Here is a 21069-nt window from a genome sequence, read left to right as displayed (position 1 = left end):
GTTCTCGGAATCCACTTTTAAAAACAAAAATATGCATCACGCAGATGGATTAGTGAGTGCCCATGTACTAATGAGGTTGATCATGAATTGAAACATAAGATATATAGAATCCGAATGATATATGAATAAGTTATAGTAAATCTCTTCATTCCACAGAAGGTGGTCCCATACAGCAACTTGACATGCCCCACAAGATCACTATCACATTCTTCGAAATTCATGTTTTCATATGGCAAAACTAGCTTTGGTTTGTTTTTGATATCATGGGTACTTAAAAGCAATATCCTTTTAGGCTTGCTAGTAAAAAACAAATTTACAACTTACCTTCTTCACATATGCCCACAGTGGACTTAATACATGTTAAAATATATATACATTTCATACAACAGGACAAGGAAAAGAGTAAATAGAACTGCACCTTCAAGAACGTAAATAGAACATTTCAGAATCATACACATTATTACTGATCAGAACATAATCAGATATCACTTTGGAGTACACTGATTATAAGAATAACAAAAATCACAAAGATTGACAAACTTCATGAAACACCCCAATCGGAACTCCTACTAAAAGATTCTCATGTTCCATTATTCTCTTATATTCCAGTAATTTTCTTCCTTGAATGACCATCAACAATAAATGGCAAAAAAAAACATGTCGAGAAAGAAATGCCCAACTTTAGAATACTCAAGTGAAAAATCTTTTCCAATCCAACAATTTCATTTCTCTATCTGTTCCACTTTTATCTCTCTTGACTATGAAAGGTCATCATCAATTTGCCAACTTTTCTATGGAACAAGCAAGATTAAGTGATAGAATATACTTCTCTAACAGTTTTGTAATCCTGTACAGGATCTGCTACAGATGCATCAACAACATGAACCAAAAGGTGGGTCCTTCGGAGGTGCCTTAAAAATGTCCTGCCCAGACCCTGAAAAGAAATAAAGCTGTAGCCTTCAAAAGTGAATAAAATAATACACAATCAAGCAAGCAAGAACCCTAAAAAATGGAGAGAGTAAAGTTATAGGGTCAAACTGACAATACCTTTCCCAGATGGGCCCCTCTTATAAGACCAGGCATATCTGCCAGCGTTGCAGAATCCCAAGTTCCTAGATCAGGGTCTCTATCAATCTGTCCAAGATTCGGCATCAATGTCGTGAAAGGATAATCTGCAATATCTGGTCTTGCCCGTGTGACAGCTGCTAAAAGTGAAGACTTTCCTGCATTTGGAAGTCCCTGAAACACAGGAAATTGGAGTCATGTTTAATATAAAATTTTAAACACAAAGCAGAAACATTTCTCCTTTCCTAAAATAGGGGCAAAAATTTGCTATGTTATCATCTGCAAAAGAACTTTTATCATTCTACATGGAAGCACTTGGAGAAGTATGAATGCATTACAATTGGCAAGAAGCATGTCAAATTGCCTTAAACTCAAAAACTTATACAAGAAAATAAATAGTTCCCTTATTTAATTCAAACGAGCACAATTTCTTTTATAGGTCTTTTGATAATGTAGATCATGCTAAGTGATTTGGATATCCCATTTTATTTGCAGATCTGCTCATTATTAAATGATTGTGATGTTGATCTTCTGTTCCAATTTCAAGCCTTGAGGAAAAAATATTTTAAATTCTGACTTTCTTCAATCAAACATTGATTCAATATCATTAAGGTGTAATCTATGGCTTCTGTAGCAAGTGTAGGCATTCTCTAAGTCACGCCATACACTGGGAATGATCATTGAAAATAGATTTCCAAGGATATTTTAGGTCATCTAGGCATCTACAAAGTTATGTGTATGTTTTAAAAAGGGATTTCCAAGAACATATAGAAGAAAATGGGGACAAGTTTAGATGCCACATTTCTGCATGAACCTCAATTCCAATGTTTCCATTTGTTGACTGTATCAGGAAAATGATCAATGAGCTTTTTTGAAGCATTTACCATCCTTTTTAGATGCTCTTCATGGTTGCATGCGTAATAATTGGTTGAAATGCCTTCTATATAGTTCTCTAATAATTGTTGAGATTTTTGTTTAGATGAACATACACTTTTCCAAGCCATGGGTTCTTGCAAATGATTCACAACACAAACCCTGCAGTTTTCTCAAATGTTTTCCTTATGGAATCATCACACCTAAAGTATGGGCATGTCCAGATTTGGAGGATTTTTCCTGGAAGAAAAAGTTGTGAGTGACCTCAAGCGAACTTTCTGTAAGGGGATTTTGTGGGTATTAATTCCAATCACGTATTGGTCTGCAAATGTAATATCCAGTTAAGGCAGGTGGTGAATTTCATGAGTTGAAACCAAGCACAGGAAAGGGTTTGCCTCTTCTTTTAGCTACAGAACCATGCATAGAATACAAGACATTTGTTTATCTTAAATGTTGATAATAACAGGGAGTGAGAATTCACAAAGTTGAGCAGTCCCAAAACGCCCTACAGAAGTAATTCAGTCCATTAGAGATGATGTTTCTGAAATAAAACCATGCAATCTGAAATTCTAATCCATCCTTAAAACCTGAAAAATAAAATACTGCATCTCAGTAATCCATCCAGAAACAGGTAATCAAAAACAGCCCTTGAATGCAACTAGTCCAAGGAAAAAAATACTATTGTTGCATTGGTTTTCCAGGAAAAAGTCAGTGAGAAACAGGCATGCCCAGCTAAGGAGCTTATCTCTGGCTGTGTAGTCTTCCAAAGCCCACTGAACCTTGGCATTCATGGTATGTGTTTGTCCATGAAACCTTTTGACCTCAAGACATTACTCTAGACAAGTCTAAAGTGAGTTCAAATGGAACTCTTCTTATTAATTTGCAATCTTCCATGGAAAGTTTAGAAGATTTGAGGTAAAAACAAAATATTTTGCACTTTCCAATAAGATTTTTTTGAACAAGGTCCTCACACGACTTTAAGTGAGGAACTCCAAAAAATCTCATGCCCGGCTACTAATTAGTAGGCAGGACAACAAACAGGTCATTCTCCAGAATTGCAACATAGGAATTACTGATTTCCTTCACAAGCCGTGACACCATTAGCCCACCCAATGAAGGCATCAAAGGTCAAAGCAGGCAACCACAGTCCTTCAGACACCTGTTGGAATTGTAAGGGTTCAGTGAGGTCTTCTTGAGTGCCTTTTAAGAAATTGTCTTCTCCAAGATCATATATTTTAATTCAGGTCAATAATAAGTTGCCCTCCATCTCATTATTAGTTATCCCTAGGTCTCAATCTTCATATATAAGACATGAATATCAGGAGGTGTTTCCTGCCTCATTCACAACTGCCTGAATCTTTGGTTTGATTGGTTACTTTTGATGAACACTCTAGCTAGATATAGTTTTGGGTCACAAGGGGCAAATCCCATCTTTATGACACCACAATTGTAGTGGGTTATTTGGCTTCATTGTCTTCATCTTTTGTTGTTCTTGGTGATGGTGACCTGTATCTTTATCTTCACATGGGGAATTCCAGATCTTCTCTATGGGAATGTCATTCTTCTTGGTAACTTTGTTTGGTGCTTTCCATCTCTGAATTAGGGTAATATTCATCTTTTTGAGCTGAATGTAAAGGACCGTGGGATGTTGAAATCTTCAATCAATGGGTAGAAATTAATTCAAGAATATTGGAAGCATATTCTCGACTTGCATCTCATGGGTCATAATTCTTTATGATATCCCTATTTCATCATTATTGCAAGTTCACTCACTTTTCCCATTTGGGGATATGTGGTTGATTTGTCACAGGCTGATCTTTGATCCCCCCCGACATTTAAGATTTTCATATCTACAGTTAACTCCCAGATGATGATGATCTCTTCTTAACTTTTACTCTCAATATTTCCTCCTCCCTTTCCCCTTTCACATCCCCCATCTCCCACCATCCCATGATTCATTTTGATACTTAGATTCAAAAACATATGTTTCCTATCTCAGCTGATGCTGTGTTCCATTATCTATCTACAACTAGGATTCATTTCAAATAAGATTTGTTGTCCCATTCCGTTCTTTGACTTCTGCCTCTTTTCTGTGTTGTATCTCATATCATCCTATGATTTTCTTTGGTGCTTTCTAATCAGATGATTACATTTCTCATCTCTCTCAGTCAATGTCATGATATTATTCTCTGTACAACTACAAGCATTGGTAAATATGTCTTAGTATTCTATATCTTTTGGAATGTTTCTCTTGGTGCCTTTAAACAGACTATCCACCAGTCAAAAAGATCTTGCCCCTGCTGGTACCATTCACATGAATCAAGGCATGATGAAGAATGTATAACTATGGATTGGAGACTATGCTATGTCCCATCCTATGACCTATCTCAATCTTCACCACCCATGTAGACAGTCCTGCTGTCTCCATGTAAAAAAAACCGTTTCTTGCCTCTAGGTGACATGAACTACTTGAAAGCCACCATAAATCCCCTAGAGCCTTTTGGCATACCCTACTTTTGAGACAAGGCCTTTGTTTTGAACTGACTGCCAAACTTGGGTCTCACATGCCAATGATCACTATGATGTTCTCAACCATCCCATTGTCCAGATTTTCTTACCTTCTGCATCCAATAATTTATTGTTCTCAAGGATCATCAATAGAGTTATCTAGAAATGGTCTCTACCAAAGCAATTGAAATTGACTGTCTTTCCAACGGCATTTGTAATGAATTGTATGTTGTGTTCTCATTCATTGGCCAGAACACATCATTCACTCCATCCAGTAATAAGGAGAGTGCTTGGACCTAAATAAGCATGCGATATTCATAACTAACAATACATTTGCCAAATGTTAAACCATGAAACTTTCCAAGCAACTACAGCAGGATAATTTTGAAGTAGATGGGAAAGCAAGCTTTAGGAGAGTTCCAAATTATTTTCACATGTTTAATCTTTATTCTGTTGTTGAAGAAGAGCAGCAATAATATTCTAAACTCTTTTGTTGCTTTAGGATTTAAAAGGATGTTGACACTCACTTTAGATACTTGCTAATTTAATGCTTCAACAATATTCGCATGGCAAAGGTCTTTATCACCATTGTCCTAAGGCTTTCTGTCAAAACAATGCAACGAGTATAAATGGAATCAAGTAGCACTATCTTCTTTCTCTGACCTTCTCCAGGACCTACTTTAATGAGCTTGATGACTTTATTCAACAATTCACTCATAGAGGATGGGTGTATCTGTAAGAACCCTCTGTAATGTCCCCAAATTTTTATACGGCGACTTAATTAAATTAATTGATTAAGTTGTCCAAATAATTAATTTTATTTCTGAAGGATGACCTTAATTAATTATTTTAATTAAAAATAAAGTGAAAATAATAAAATAAGTCACTTTATTTAAATTTGACAAATATGGAAGTATTTAAATTTCTCCAGCTGTGACAAAATATAAAGTAGTTAAATTTCTCCAGCTATGACAAAATGGAAAGTATTTATTTTTCTCCAGCTAACAAAATGGGAAGTATTTAAATTCCTCCAGCAGTGACAAAAATATGGAATGTATTTAAATTTCTCCAGAAGTGTTTTATATTGTTTCTTATTCCAGTTTGGAAGAGCTTGTGTGAGCAAGGCCAAAGCCCCAATATCGTGTGCATGAAGCCAGGGATTATTCACATCAGACACAGCAGTATATACCTTGCATATTATCATTTCCAGATCCGAAACACCAGTAACCAGTTGCACATATCATATATTCCAAATCACATACAGCCATTCATATTGCCATTGGCAATATCGACTTCTAGTCCATTGCATATTTATATTGTCTTATTTGAAACAGCAAGTAATTGTGCACTTAGTGCAAAATGACATCAATCCACTTAAGCATAATCTTAATTGTATAAATCAGAGACAGTCAGTGGCTTGATCATTATCATTTATTATATAATTGCATTCTTATTTCCAAATACAAAAGTTTATTGTAAGAATCAGACATTAATTGTCCTATAATTCATATATTGTTCAATAAGGGACATTACAAGTGGCATTAGAGCATTATATTTTGTGGCTATATTGCATTGTTCCTAAAACGGGACATTAAAAGTGGTATTGGAGCTTATAATCCTGCTAGCCTGTGAGAAGAACATTACAGATGGGTAGAAGATTAAGATCATTTGAAGATTGATACAAACCATGACACAATACAAAAGCACTCAAGAAAAATTAGATAAATTGTTGAGCAAGCTAACACCCGTATACAAGAATGGAAACAAGAGAGATAATAGAAATCAATTCATTCAAACTCCTACAACAAATTCAAAGTCAGTATCATCAACCTTCCCATCTAAAACCGAACGTCAAACCAGTGAGCCAACATCGGGAAATCTACATGAGCAATGGCGACAAGATTGGTTAAAAGGAGGCCTTCAACAAGACATGTCTTTATAGGACTACATTGACCTACAAATGAAGTATCAGCCTAAGGAGCAAAGAAATCATCCCTTGAACCTAAGAAGGAAAGGCAAAGGACAAGAACACCTTAAGGAATATGAGGTGAATGATTACAATACAACAATTGCATCAGGAATCTCACACAACCACTCCCCACATAAAATGGAGGCATTGGAAGTGGTTACATCAAAAGAAAAAGGTGTAATGGCAAAACATGAAACCCTAGAAGAGGTCAATGCAAGAGATAATCAGAAAACACCACAAGTGCAAAGAAAGGAGGAAAAGGCTATTGACTCCCTATATATCACAAATGAGTTGTATATGGATCCATAAGGATGACCTCACATCATCACAAGGATCATGCACAAAGGATGTCAACCACAACTCTCTTTCATCTATGTTTGTAAATGAGACAAGCAATACTTCTAGTACAAAAAAATCAGAAGTCACTTCTTGCATCCGACCCAATCACTTCGAAGTAGATAAACAAGGAAATGTAATATTGAATATATGGCGGGAAGAAATACAAAAGATGGTGAATGAAAATAGAAGAACGTTTACAAGTCATGAAACCCCAAATCATTATGATACCGAGGATAAGAAAATAAGTATTGAAGAGACATCGCCATCAAGGAGACAAGGCATGGCAATCAAGCACTTCATGAAACCTAGTAACAACAAAGGAGATGAAGATTACTTGAAAGGTTACTTGAAGAAATCAGATAGTGAAGAGATGGAAGAAGTAAAGCTTGGATTTAAGAACAAGGATAAATTTCAACTCATCCATAATCCCTTGTTTGAAGTTGAAGTGAACAAAATTTATGACAACCCACTCCTCGAAGTAAATGAAGAAGCTATTTTGAGATCACACCAAGGCAAAGATGAAAACAAATTTTGGGATCCTGGTACACCCACAAGCAAGGAAACATTGAGACCGGTTTGGAACGATGTGGAAGGTTCTAACAATGCCATCACTAAGAATTCACTATGCCATCTACAAAGGGATGAAGTTCAGCAAAAGATTCCTTCTTTGGAGCAAAAGTGAAGAAAGGAATGTTTGAATTTGATAGCAAGGAGAAGTTACAATTCCCGCACCTATCTTATGCAAAGCATTTATGACTACCATTATATTCTGATCAAGGTGACAACCAAGGAAGGAAAATTGGACATCATGACATCTCTAAATCCATGGAGATTAATGGTTCAATTTTCCGTCCCCATCACAAGAGAGTGAAATCTACCAACCTTCTAAGTCATTCATGACCATGATAAGTTGGAACCACTGGAGTTATTCTCTTGAATTCTTGAGGAAAGGTGAAAGAGTTTGGTTCTATGGTTGAACAATGTTCTTTTATCATCAATGAAGATTGAGTCCACGAGTTTAGGCATTAAACACTTCCCAAGATTTCCAAAGTGGCATTTACAGCTTGGACATAAGAATCATCTTATCAAAATCAAAGTAGCACGGCAACACCATAAGGGTACATTCATGAGGAGGATTTGGAATTCAATTTTCTATTGGAGCTTTAACCCTTCGGATCCAAAAGTCTACATACAGGGTGAATTGTATAAGGTGAAGCAATGGGTATATGTTGAATCATTTTACATCCAGGAATCGGTAATTTTAGATATGCTTGTGGGAAAACATCTCCAATAAGGGGAGATTGTGATGTCCCCATCAAATTCCAATCATCACAATCATTCTAAGATTATTTCAAATGCGAGAATTCTCCTACGAAGACGAATTTGTAAGATTCTACTCGATATCAACGATATTGAAGATGTGTATAAAAGTTTATATCATTAAAGTACGACATAACTAATCACGATGAATTATCAGTAGCACAAACTTCCTTCTACCATCACGACATTCATTTGTTTCTATATAAAGCGATTAAGGAAGGATCACGATCATATTCACAAAGGATGAGATCAAAAGTCATGATCGATAAACACAACTAAGATAAATTACTACCATGGCATACCAAAGATCAACCGTATTTGAAGAACATCAATATCAATCATCATCATCGTCTTCATGACTACAACGGATCCTACAATTGGTCAAAGAAACCAAACCAATATTAAAATCGAAAACACAATTTAGCAACTAAAGAGCAATTGTATAAATCAAGAAGTGTTGTAAACAAGGGAGTAAGTAATCAGTAAACAACAATTGATTAACTTCAACTTGTCGGTTGAAAATTTTGTACACTCGTGAAAGCAAACAAAATTGTGGCTTCAACCACAGTGTGTGAGTATGAAACTCTCCTAATTAAGGGAAGGCTCCCCCTATCTATCTAAAACTGAAATAAAAACAAGATGGGACAGCAGTCTTCCTTCTTTCTTCAAGGAAGCCTATATCCTTTTCTTTCCTTAGAAAAGTGATAGCAAGAAAATGTATAATAATGGTAACAACTTCAAATGAAAACGAGAGAAAGGAAATGAAGTTTCCTGAAAGCTCAAAGACTCTCGTCACTTCCTTCAGGATGGGACAGCAATATCAAGCTCAAAAACTTGACTATTGGAAGTCCTATCTACCCTTTACTATACTAAATTTTACAACGAATAAAAGACAACAGCTCAAAGACTGGAATAATCTATTCTTTCAACACAAAGGCAAGAACTAATGCAAGCTCAAAGACTTGCTGCTACTTCTTATCAAACAATAATTTTTCCTCAAGAATAGACACAAGCTCAAAGACTTGCTGCTCCTTCTAGAGATTTTCCTATTTTAATTAATCTTCTCTACTTGCAGCTCAAAGACTTCAAATCATATTAGACTAAGCTCCTTTAGAAACACTTTGCATGGAAGAAATAAGAAGATTCAAACTCAAACGTGTAGCTCAAAGAATCAAAACTTGAGTAATCCTTCTTTATTATTTTTCAAAACTTTCAATTCACATACATAAGCTCAAAGACTTCTTGCTGTAAATTTGGCAGAGTTTTTGCTTGCTTTCCAAAAAGATAAATATTACAATAGACCCCTCCAGTATTTATAGAAGAGGAGCCTTGAGAAAAAGGTGGAAGGATCCTAACTAACTTGAGAGATTCTCTCAACCACCAAGACTTATTCAATAACTAACTAAGACTTCATTAACTAACTAAGACTTATTCCAACTACAGTCCTAATCGGACACAACTTGTAGTTGCTTTACATGTAATTACAAAAGTGCAAGTAATGTGTAACTTGCTTTTTACAAAAAATACTTTTACATGTAACTTGTCAAAACGAAATTACAAATGCATAACTAAAACTATTCCATGTGTCTAAAGACATGACTCTAACTGCATCATCCTTTGTCTGTGATGATCTTCATGTCGCTTCAGGATGCTAGAAGTTGAAGTATTCTGGATTGGTAAAGACATCTTGAACCGGAACGGGAACTTGCATCCTTATCTTCTTGCTTGGGGTAGTACTGGCTTTTCAAGAGGGAAAGGGTGGCCTTCCTCTTTTTATGTCATGACCATCTTTGTCTTGAAAGCATTCTATGTTCTCAACCATGAATTCTTATTGTATCTCTTCTTTGTATCATCCTCCAATCTTGAAATCTGCTTGCAAAATAAGGCCCATGCCTTAATTCATTGATTTGATAGGTCGTGTGTGCAAACCGAACCGACAAGGGAAGGTATAAATTAATGCAAATATGGGCCCACAAGTGAATTTCAGGTTTTGGAAGTTGCATTACATGTGTGGGGAAAACAAGAGCATTAACTTGCAATTGCGGGGAACAAACATGCAACTTCATATGTGTAATAGGTAAACACAAGTTTGCACTTGTAATTGGACCTTTAAGACTCATTTTCAAGTGTTTTTTTAGTGCATTTTGGACCAATTTCGGGTTCTGGATGGCTTACTGCAGGTAGACTTTTAATGGGGAAAATGAATGAAGGTGTGAAATGAGTGGATGAAATGGTATGTACGGATGATGGAAATGAATATGAAAAGATTTTGGGAAGATCATCTTCAAGAAAATGGGAAGAACTTTCAACATGCAATCCGGTTCCAAAAACCCGATTTTGAAAGGATAGGTATTTCTCATCTTTGCAACTTGGAATTTCAACAAAAGATGGTTAAATCTTTTATCTGTAAAGGAAGAACAATGATTTTCATCCAACTTGTAATCGGGATTTTAAAATCCAGAATACAAATAAAGAGGGAAAATGGGGAAGAACAATGCAATTCTAAAATTGCTTTACAAAGGGGAAAATCTCTCTCACCAAAACGATTTTTGGGGAAGAACCAAAATATTTGAAAATAAGAAAAATGAAACAAGAAGAAAAGAAATCTTACCTTGCTCCAATCTGAAAATGCCTTCTTCAAAAAGATGATCAATCTTTCAAAGAAGGAAGGAGAACTCTTAAAAAGAAATTAACCGCATTCCAAAACCCTAGCCACGTTTTTGAAAAAATGCCCAAAACTGAAAAACGTGGTGTCAAATGCATGGAAAATGGCCAAAACTCTTTCTAACCTCAACGCCTTAGCATACCAAGCCAAAACAATTCATAAGATTGCTTATTCGTGGCATCTTTAATAAAGAAAAACGTGGTTTTTTGGCAAAAACGTGTTTGCTGTTATAAACCTAAAAACCAGCAATCTTAACCTCCATGTGGCGTGAAAGGTGTCTACCAATGCATGAAAATAGGAAGGAATCCTAAACGCCTTCCTCCTCCAACAAATTCTCCACAAAAATTTGCCTAAAATCCTCAAAAATACGTTTTTCCTTGCAATTTGGGTTTTTTGGAACCAATAACAAGTTCGAAATGCATTGAAACAGTGAAAATCGGGTTTTTTAGAAGATATAACAAGTTTAAATTTCACCTTTTCAACATGTTGGGCAAAATCGGGATTTTTTGGCCAAATAGCAAGTTTAAAATGTCAAAAATGCACATTATGAGCAAAATCGGGTTTTTGGAGACAAAGTGCAAGTTTTAAATTGTCACTTTTTCATTTACAAGGCAAAATCGGGATTTTTGGAGAGAGATGCAAGTTTTATGTACTTGTAAAAGGGAAATAAAACCCCTACAACAAGTTATAACTTACTTGCACACATGTAATAGGGATTTAAAATCCCTATTACATGTAAAAATCATTAAAGTAGGAGTTTTTGGAGAGAACTACAAGTTTACTTGTAACTTAACCAAAAAATCCCTATTTTAACTAAAAAAAGCCAAAAAACAATAAAAATAATAAAAACAACAAAGGGGAAATTTAAAACAAATTACAAGTATTAATCTTTTAATAAAAGTGCTCATGTAATAAGCTGAAAATTCCCCTACAAAGACCAAAACAATGGACATCATTAAAACTTGCAGTTTGAAGAAAATTCTCCACCTGCAATCGGGATTTTAAAACACGAAATTGAAGGAAAGACATAGCAAACAAACCCAAAATTTCACGAAATTCGAAACGTAGATCGAGGATGGACTAAGGATTAAGCCAGTCCAAGGATTAGTCGAAATTCTGCCTCAGGAAGCATTCCATAGAGTAAATTTTTTCATTTTTTCACAAAAATTTCATGTAATGGTCCTTCATTTTTTAAAATAAAAATGAGGACAACACGACTAAGTCAAAAGTGAACATGTACGATATTGATGGTAGTGATTAGTTAAGTTCTTAAAGCATATTAATTTGCTCGTGTTATGGAGAGGTACAATTAGGAAGTAATGTGTCCCTTAGACATTCAAGAGATGCAACCATTCCATCGTATAAGATACACAAGGATGATCAAGTCCATTCCTTCAATCATCGATTGTGTTTTATATTACTTCTTATGCTAGTTTGGAAGAGCTTGTGTGAGCAAGGCTGAAGACCCAATATCGTGTGCATGAAGCCAGGGATTATTCACATCAGATATAGCACTATATACCTTGCATAATATCATTTCCAGATCTGAAACACCAATAACCAATTGCGCATATTATATATTCCAAATCAGATACAGCCATTCATATTGCCATTAGCAATATCAACTTCTAGTCCATTGTATATTTATATTGCCTTATTTGAAACAGCAAGAATTGTGCACTTGGTGCAAATTGACATCAATTCACTTAAGCATAATCTTAATTGTATAAATCAGAGATAGCCAGTGGCTTGATCATTATCATTTGTTATATAATTGCATTCTTATTCCTAAATACATACATTTATTGTAAGAATCAAACATTAATTGTCCTATAATTCATATATTGTTCAATAAGGGACATTACAAGTGGCATTAGAGCATTACATTTTGTGGTTATATTGCATTGTTCCTAAAACAAGACATTACAAGGGAACTGTCAAAGCAGCATGTGAGGCAGTTTGGCTTCGAAGGATGCTTTCTAACATGAAAAATGTTTCATGTAGGTCCTTCTCTCTTTTTTCAGTGACAATCAAGGGGTGTTGAAACTTACCAAGAATTCAGTCTTCCACAAGTGCACCAAACATGTTGAGCTTCAGTGTCACTTCATTCGACAACTTGTAGAAGATGGATTTGTTCAGTTACAGTTTGTTCCAACTGATTATCAGACTGCAAACATCCTAACCAAGTCTTTGTGCCCAGACAAGTTTGTAAAATTTAGGGGGCAACTTAGTGTAGTTGATAGGATGACCATTAAGGGAGGGTATTAGAATATTTAATTATTAGTTAATGGTCATTTAGTGTATATTAATTAATTTAGTTTGTTTCTATTTTCTACTTTTGTTTACGTTTGTTTCATTTAGAAACATCGTCTTGTAATTGCCTATATGTAGTTGATAGGATGACCATTAAGGGAGGGTATTAAAGTATTTAATTATTAGTTAATGTATATTAGTTAATTTAGTTTGTTTATATTTTCTCCTTCTATTTACATTTTTTTCATTTAGAAACATTGTCTTGTAATTAGCTACAATTACCATTTCAATTTTGACAAGAAAATGTTATTCGTCCAAAAATGAAGTGCATGCAGACCTGGAACAATGATGTTGGAGTCTCATTATATTATAGAAGCTCTATGTTGAATAAAAGGAGTTCAACATTTTGGAAAAGGATATCCTACAATATTAGTTTTCTTGTTGATGGTAAATGGATCCTCATGAATATATTGTTAATGTAGATTAGATTTCTTAGTAGATAAAATAGAGGTATCTTTTAATTTTATTATCTCACAATTGATGATCTTACTAACCTATGAATCTTGCAGGTTGCTGCTATCATGAAGGGAGATAGTATGTTCACAAAGTATATTGATTTCCTAAGTTTTAATAATGCTTCAAGTGCTGCTGATTATATCACAACTATCGCTGTGTTTAGAATAAGATCGATCTTCTAAGACTTGCACTGATTGATTTCGGTACACTCCTCATCGATCTGTTTCTGAATCATATATATTACATGGGGAGGCACATCGATGGATAGACATGTCTCCAAACGTGTGGAGGCATGTCTCTCCACCGATATGTCTATCCATTTAATATAACCAATACCGATTCATAATCGGTGGTATTAGCAAACCATTTATTATTATAAACTAATACCGATTCATAATCAGTGGCATTAACAATCCGTTTGCCATTACAAAAAAATTAATAGATATTGATTCATAATCGGTGGTTAACTATTCAGTTAACACAACCGATTCACAATCGGTATGTTAAATTGAAGAGTCAGTTAATCGATATACATAATCGATTTAGATAAATCGATACACATTATCGATTTATGGTGGATCGAAGAGGATAGCCGATACACTTTATCAACAATAAGTGGATCATACATGATCACCGATTTTATACTAGGGAGATGATAATTGATATATGATCAACCATTAGATCATTTAATTTATTCATGAAAAGAATATGTATGTATATTAATATACATAGTAATAATAAACTCAATGTTTATTACTATGTATATTGGTATACATATATGTAGTATTCTGATGATGTAAGTCTTATTCATGATCATATTTATCTGACCGAAGCTATCATCTTTAACACTCCCTCTTAGCTAGGGAGGATAAAATCTATCCAAGAGTATAACACAATAGATCCATTAATTGTGAAGGAAGATATGGTATAACCAAGAATATCAAATCACATGATATTCATCATATCTCACAAATATCCATATTTATGGTATGTGCACTTGACATCATGTCTCATGATGCCTACCATAATGAATATCAGATCATGGCATATCCACGGATATTAAGACTCATAATATCCACCATGAAGATCTCTTGTAGAGTTATTATGGTTTATTTAATGATATCAAGTCTCATGATATTTACCATAATGTCTAAGAGATATTAACTATCGTGATATGTCCACAGATATCAAGTCACATGATATCCATCATGATAGTGAAATTGATCATTGTAAAGTTGTCACCTTAGAATATCAATTTGATACAAGTGTTCATTATTGAAAAGTCGTCAACTTTCAACAATGTTCATAGGGGGCCCATGAAGTCATGGAGTCACATACATGACGATAAAAGAGTTTACACATTAAACATCTTTAAATATTAGTACAAATAAAAATAATTAGAGACTCAATCTCAAATTTAATTTACATGTTCAAGCATACCAAGTTTATCTTGAAAGTGTTCAACCTTTATCTTGGAGAGTGGCTTGGTGAGGATGTTTGTTGTTTGATCACTTGTACTAATATACTCCAACTGAATCACATTCCTTTCTACCATGTTTCTAACATAGTGATAAGGAATCTCAATGTGTTTTGATCTATCATGAAACACTGGATTCACTGAAAGCTTGATGCAACTTTGGTTGTCACAATGGATGACGGTAGGATTCAAGGGTTGTCCAAACAGTCCTACAAGCAATTTCCTAAGCCGCACTGCCTCTCTTGCTCCCATGGAGGCTGCAATGTACTCAACTTCTGTAGAACTCTGTGCAACTGAGGATTGTTTTCTGCTGATCCATGAGATCATTGTTGATCCTAAACTGAAGCAACATCCTAATGTGCTCTTTCTGTCAAACACACTTCCAGCCCAATCTGAGTCGGTGTATCCATGTAGATCTAGGTCTACATGTTTGTGTCTAAGACCATATCCAATTGAGCCTCGAAGGTAACTCAGAATGTGTTTTGCTGCAACAAGATGTATCTCCTTTGGTTCACACATAAACTGGCTAAGTGCATTTACTACATAACAAATATCAAGTCTAGTGTTGACCAAATACATCAAGGATCCAATTATCTGTCTGTAGAGGGTGGAATCTGCAAATTATGAGTCTACTGTTGCTTCCTTCAATTTGTGCAAGTTTGTTTCCATAGGTGTAGACATGGGTCTGCACTCCATCATTCCAAACCTCTTCAAAATGTCAATAGTATACTTTCCCTGATTCAGAGTGATGCCATCTGCTTGCTGCCAAACTTTTAATCCAAGGAAGTAATGTAGGATACCCAAATCCTTCATATCAAATTCTGAAGCTAAGTCTTCTTTACACTAGGTAATTAGGTGATCTTCTCCTGTGATTAACAGGTCATCAACATATAAAATAAGAATTAACATATCACCATCAATTACCTTAAAGTAGAGGTTTGGATCTGCATCATTCTTGAAAATCCCTAACCCCAAGAGGTAGTGATCAATCCTTTCATACCAAGCTCTAGGGGCCTGTTTGAGTCCATACAAGGCCTTCTTCAATCTACAACCATGTGATTCAGCCTTATGTATAACAAATCCTTTAGGTTGCTCTAGATAGACTTCTTCCTTAATAATGCCATTTAGGAATGCAGTCTTCACATACATTTGATGGATCTTCCATCCCTTTGATGCTGCAATGGCAATTACTGCTCTGACTAAAGTGTATCGGGCAACAGGGGCAAAAGTCTCTTCATAATCAATTCCTTCTTTTTGAGAGAACCCTCTTGCAACAAACCGGGCTTTGTGTTTTTCAATGATACCATCTGCAACATCTTTGATCTTGAAGAGTCATTTTGATGATACAACAGATTTTTCTTTAGGCCTTGGTACGATCTCCCAGACATCATTTACAATGGACTGATACTCTTCTGACATAGCATCTTTCCACACTTGATGATTGAGAGCTTCTTTAGCACAGGATGGTTCTAAATTTATGATCTCACACATCAAGGCTACATAGCTAGAGAATCTGTGAGGTCTCTTGCTTTCCCTGAAGGTTCCCTTTGGTGCTATATAATTCTTGGCTTCCTGAATCATCTTCCTAGCCCAAAGTGGTCTCTTTCGGTTTGCATTACTGGGTTCATTTAAAGGAGCAATTTGATCTTCACTGTCAATTTCTTCAGGAGTCTCCCTCTAAATCTCAGGAGCATGATCCTCTTCCATATTGTAAGGAGGATCTTGGTCTTCTATCTCAAGAGAGCTTTTGGATTTCCCGAAAGCAATGTCTTCCTCAAGGATAACATCTTTGCTAAGTTCAATTAATCTTTGGCCAGGCATGTATATCCTATAGGCTTTAGATGTTTCACTATAGCCTACAAATATCCCTTTTCTGTTTGAGGGTTCTAACTTAGACCTCTTTTGTTTAGGTATATGTAAGTAGACCGAACAACCAAAGATTCTTAGATGACTTATATCAGGTTTGATGCCTGTAAATGCTTCTTCAGGTGTTTTGTTATCTAGAAGTGAATGAGGGCATCTATTTTGGATGTAGACAGTTGTTCTAGAGGCTTCAGCCCATAATGAAGTTTCTATGTTTTGATCATACATCATAGCACAAGAATCCTCCTATAGAGGTTACAGACCACATAAATCATAATGAATTAGTTGTAATACATTTTTAGATTTGCTATCACCATTGTGGAAAGTTCCTTTTGTATTCTTTCCTAGGCCACAACCCTTGCAAGTTCCTTCATGATTTTGATTTAGCTTAGGCAAACCAATCACTATTTTCTCTATGGAGGGTAGAGCACGAAAATGGAGATGCCCTAATCTTTTGTGCCAAATCTCATTTGAATTTGAAGTCTCATAAATTAGGGCTTGAGTGGGAGTAGTGCATACTTTGTAAAGGCATCCATGTCTAACTCCTATAGTATGAGCCTTCTTGATTGTGGAGTTCTTTGGCCATGCTAGAACTTTGCCTTCCATAAAGGTTATCCTATACCCTTTGTCTTCAAGTGCAGAAAAGGAGACTAGATTTCTCTTTATTACTGGCACAAATAATACTCCTGTAAGCTGAAGAGATATGCCTAGTTTTAAATTTATGGTACAAGTTCCAATCCCTTTGACTGGGTAGTTAGAATCGTCCCCAATGGTTACTTCCCCATCAGACTTTTCCACCATAGTGTCTAGGTGTGCTCTGAATTCAGTGATATGGCGCGAGGCTCCACTATCAATTACCCAGGTGTTGAGACTGGTTGATACTTGGTTTGATAAGGCTGAATAGAAGACAAACTTCTCAGGTTCATTCTCCATGCTAGCCTTTTCAACTTCAACAATGGAGGCTTGTTGTTTTGGCCTATCCGAACACTTCATGGCATAATGTCCATACTTATCACATCTGAAACACTACACTTGAGACATGTCCCTCCTCTTCTTGGAAGAGCCTTTTCTATTGGTGCCCCTGTCCTTATTCCTCTTGAAGTTCCTCTTCTTCCCTTTCTTGTGAGAGTGAGAATTCAACACATGAATGTCTTCATTGATTGCATTTTGGTCATTCCCCCTGGTAATCAATCTGGATTCTTCTTGAATGCAATCCGTCTTCAACCGATTGAACTTGGGAAGCTTTGAACGTGCACTTATTCCTTGAATAAATGATTCCCATGATGTTGGGAGTCCATTTAGAGCCATCAACGTTAGCTCCTTGTCGTCAATTATATGACCAATTGTGGAAAGTTGGTCCCTCAATTAAGTGATCCTCATAAAATATGATGTGACAGTTTCTCCCTTATTCATCTTTACATGATGGAGTTGTCTTTTCAACGTGAGAGCTCTACTAGTATTGTTTATTTCATACATGTCTTCAAGTGATTTAAACATGCGGTATGTTGTGTCATACTTTGAAATAGTTGGAACTATATGGTCTCTAACTGCATCCACAATCACTTTCATGGCTTTTCCATTGTTCTTGTTCCATTGAATTCTCTCAACATCATCATCTGGTTCAGGTATGTTTCCCTTTATAAATGAATCTAGTTCATTCTCCTTCAAGGTAAGCATGATCCTAAACTTCCATGATACAAAGTTTGCTGCTCCTTCAAGACGATCTTCGAATCTAACTCCGCTTGCCATTATGAAGAAAGGAATGTGATTTTTCCTAATGAGCAAAATGATAGTCTAGATTAATCTAATATCTCAAATCTAATCGGATCTTCCTTGACCTTGCTCTGATACCATGTTAATGTAGATTAGATTTCTTAGTAGATAAAATAGAGGTATCTTTTAATTTTATTATCTCACAATTGATGATCTTACTAACCTATGAATCTTGCAGGTTGCTGCTAGTATGAAGGGAGATAGTATGTTCACAAAGTATATTGATTTCCTAAGTTTTAATAATGCTTCAAGTGCTGCTGATTATATCACAACTATCACTGTGTTTAGAATAAGATCGATCTTCTAAGACTTGCACTGATTGATTTCGGTACACCCCTCATCGATTTGTTTGTGAATCATATATATTAAATGGGGAGGCACATCGATGGATAGACATGTTTCCACACGTGTGGAGGCATGTCTCTCCACCGATATGTCTGTCCATTTAATATAACCAATACTGATTCATAATCGGTGGTATTAGCAAACCATTTATTATTATAAACTAATACCGATTCATAATCGGTGGCATTAACAATCCGTTTGCCATTACAAACAATTAAATAGATATCGATTCATAATAAGTGGTTAACTATTCAATTAACACAACCGATTCACAATTGGTATGTTAAATTGAAAAGTCAGTTAATCGATATACATTGTCGATTTATGGTGGATCAAAGAGGATAGCCGATACACTTTATCAACAGTAAGTGGATCATACATGATCACCGATTTTATACTAGGGAGATGACGATGGATATATGATCAACCATTAGATCATTTAAATTATTCATGAAAAAAATATGTATGTATATTAATATACATAGTAATAATTAACTCAATGATTATTACTATGTATATTGGTATACATATATGAAGTATTCTGATGATGTAAGTCTTATTCATGATCATATATATCTGACCAAAGCTATCATCTTTAACATATTTGAGCTCCAAAGAATAATATGAGATGAATGGACAAATATTTTAGTACTAAGAAAATTGCAATAGAGGTGATCAAGGGGGATCTTGCCTTAACTCTTTACACAATAGCGACTACTTTCATCCATTTTACATTAATTCTGGTCTATGAGGTTCAGATCCAAGGCATAAAATTTGCTCATAGGAATCATTGGATGTGAAGCTTCTTGACATCCTCCTTGCTTAATGTTACCCATAACCAATCCTAAGTTGTTTGATCGTGAAGGTTGTTGGATGATTGTTTACTCTTTAGAAGTTACATTTTGTGTAGCATATATTTGTGTTATTAATCAAAATTCTATGTTCCTGATTTTTCTCTTCATTGCTTTATGAGTGGCATCAAAGTCATGTCCATTTGTTTGGCCTTTGTGAATGAGAGATGTGGTAGTTGGAGGAGGTTACCAATTTATGCAATATGTTTCTTTAGGAAGATGTCTTTGTCTATGTCAATCGGCAAGAGCAGCATCAATGTGAGCACTGAGGATAATGCAACCCAATAGTTATGTAATGTCCCCTACTAGGACTCTACCTGTTTCCCAATAATTAAACATACTTCATCATACTTATTATGCCTTAAATCAAATTAATAAGATTAGAGAACCATTAGTATTCATAATACAATTGATAATTGCTATATTTAAGCTCCCAATCCTTCTTTCCTAATCATCAACCCTAACGGAGGATGGGGAATTACTATGTTAGTGAAAGATCCCTGATGGATCCCCTTGCTGATCTGCTGTAATTTTTAAAATAATAAACTATATTTTCCTATGATTTTTCTGATGGTCTTACAGAATAGAGAGAAGTTGCAAAATGTTTGGTTTCTTTTCCTTTTCTTTGGATATATAAGCAAGTAATGAATAAAGAACAGCAAATAAGAAAGGAAACTGAAACAAGTAAGAACATTCAATTAAATCAGAATTCATACAAATCGTACCAGGCAGATTTTTGATTTATAATATCCAGATTATTCCCTACGCACTGAGGATGTGCTTACATCCAATAATGGCACCAACTGAAGGGTAGATGATGAACACAAACCAAGAACATCAACTATGGCTGAATGAAAGTCTTCACCACTTTCAGCGTATAGTGTACCTACTGTAATGGTGGCATCAAGCTGAAACAATCACGGCCCAACTGGGAGATTCAACCACCCTGCTAAAACCCTCACCAAGCAATCTAAATCTCCACGAGGAATAGCGCATACACTCTGACCAATAATGCCAACACCAAAAGAATCCACTGCCAATCAATAGCTGAGGGCTACGTCCCAGCCAGTACCAATCATGGGGTTTGCGTCCCAGATTGAAGAATTGCTCTACCAGAGCAAAATCGCTCCAAACAAGTTTTCAATATGCAAAAGGTAATGAGAAATTAGGTTTCCTTCTCCTTATATCTCTTTCCTTCCAAATCGAACCCTAAAGATATATGAAAAGTGTGCTTTAATATAAAGTCATATTT

The 21069-nt window shown here is 35.4% G+C and overlaps 1 protein-coding gene across 5 annotated transcripts in view; it reads right to left on the bottom strand.

Moving 5' to 3' along the window:
• LOC131062630 (probable GTP-binding protein OBGC2) overlaps positions 1–21069 on the bottom strand; it is a 221799-nt gene that overhangs the window by 69283 nt on the left and 131447 nt on the right. For all 5 annotated transcript variants that reach the window (XR_009111344.2, XM_057997895.2, XM_057997252.2 and 2 more), the window contains exons 6-7: positions 1048–1239; positions 827–934 (exon numbers count right to left, since the gene is read on the bottom strand). Coding sequence is in view for 4 of the 5 variants with exons in the window: in XM_057997895.2 (XP_057853878.2) it covers positions 827–934; positions 1048–1239 (300 nt within the window). In the remaining variant the exon portion in view is untranslated. The remainder of the gene's footprint in view (positions 1–826; positions 935–1047; positions 1240–21069) is intronic.

This window comes from Cryptomeria japonica, chromosome 3 (genome assembly GCF_030272615.1).
Source record: "Cryptomeria japonica chromosome 3, Sugi_1.0, whole genome shotgun sequence".
Lineage (NCBI taxonomy): Eukaryota > Viridiplantae > Streptophyta > Pinopsida > Cupressales > Cupressaceae > Cryptomeria > Cryptomeria japonica.
This window is presented reverse-complemented; position numbering and strand designations above follow the sequence as displayed.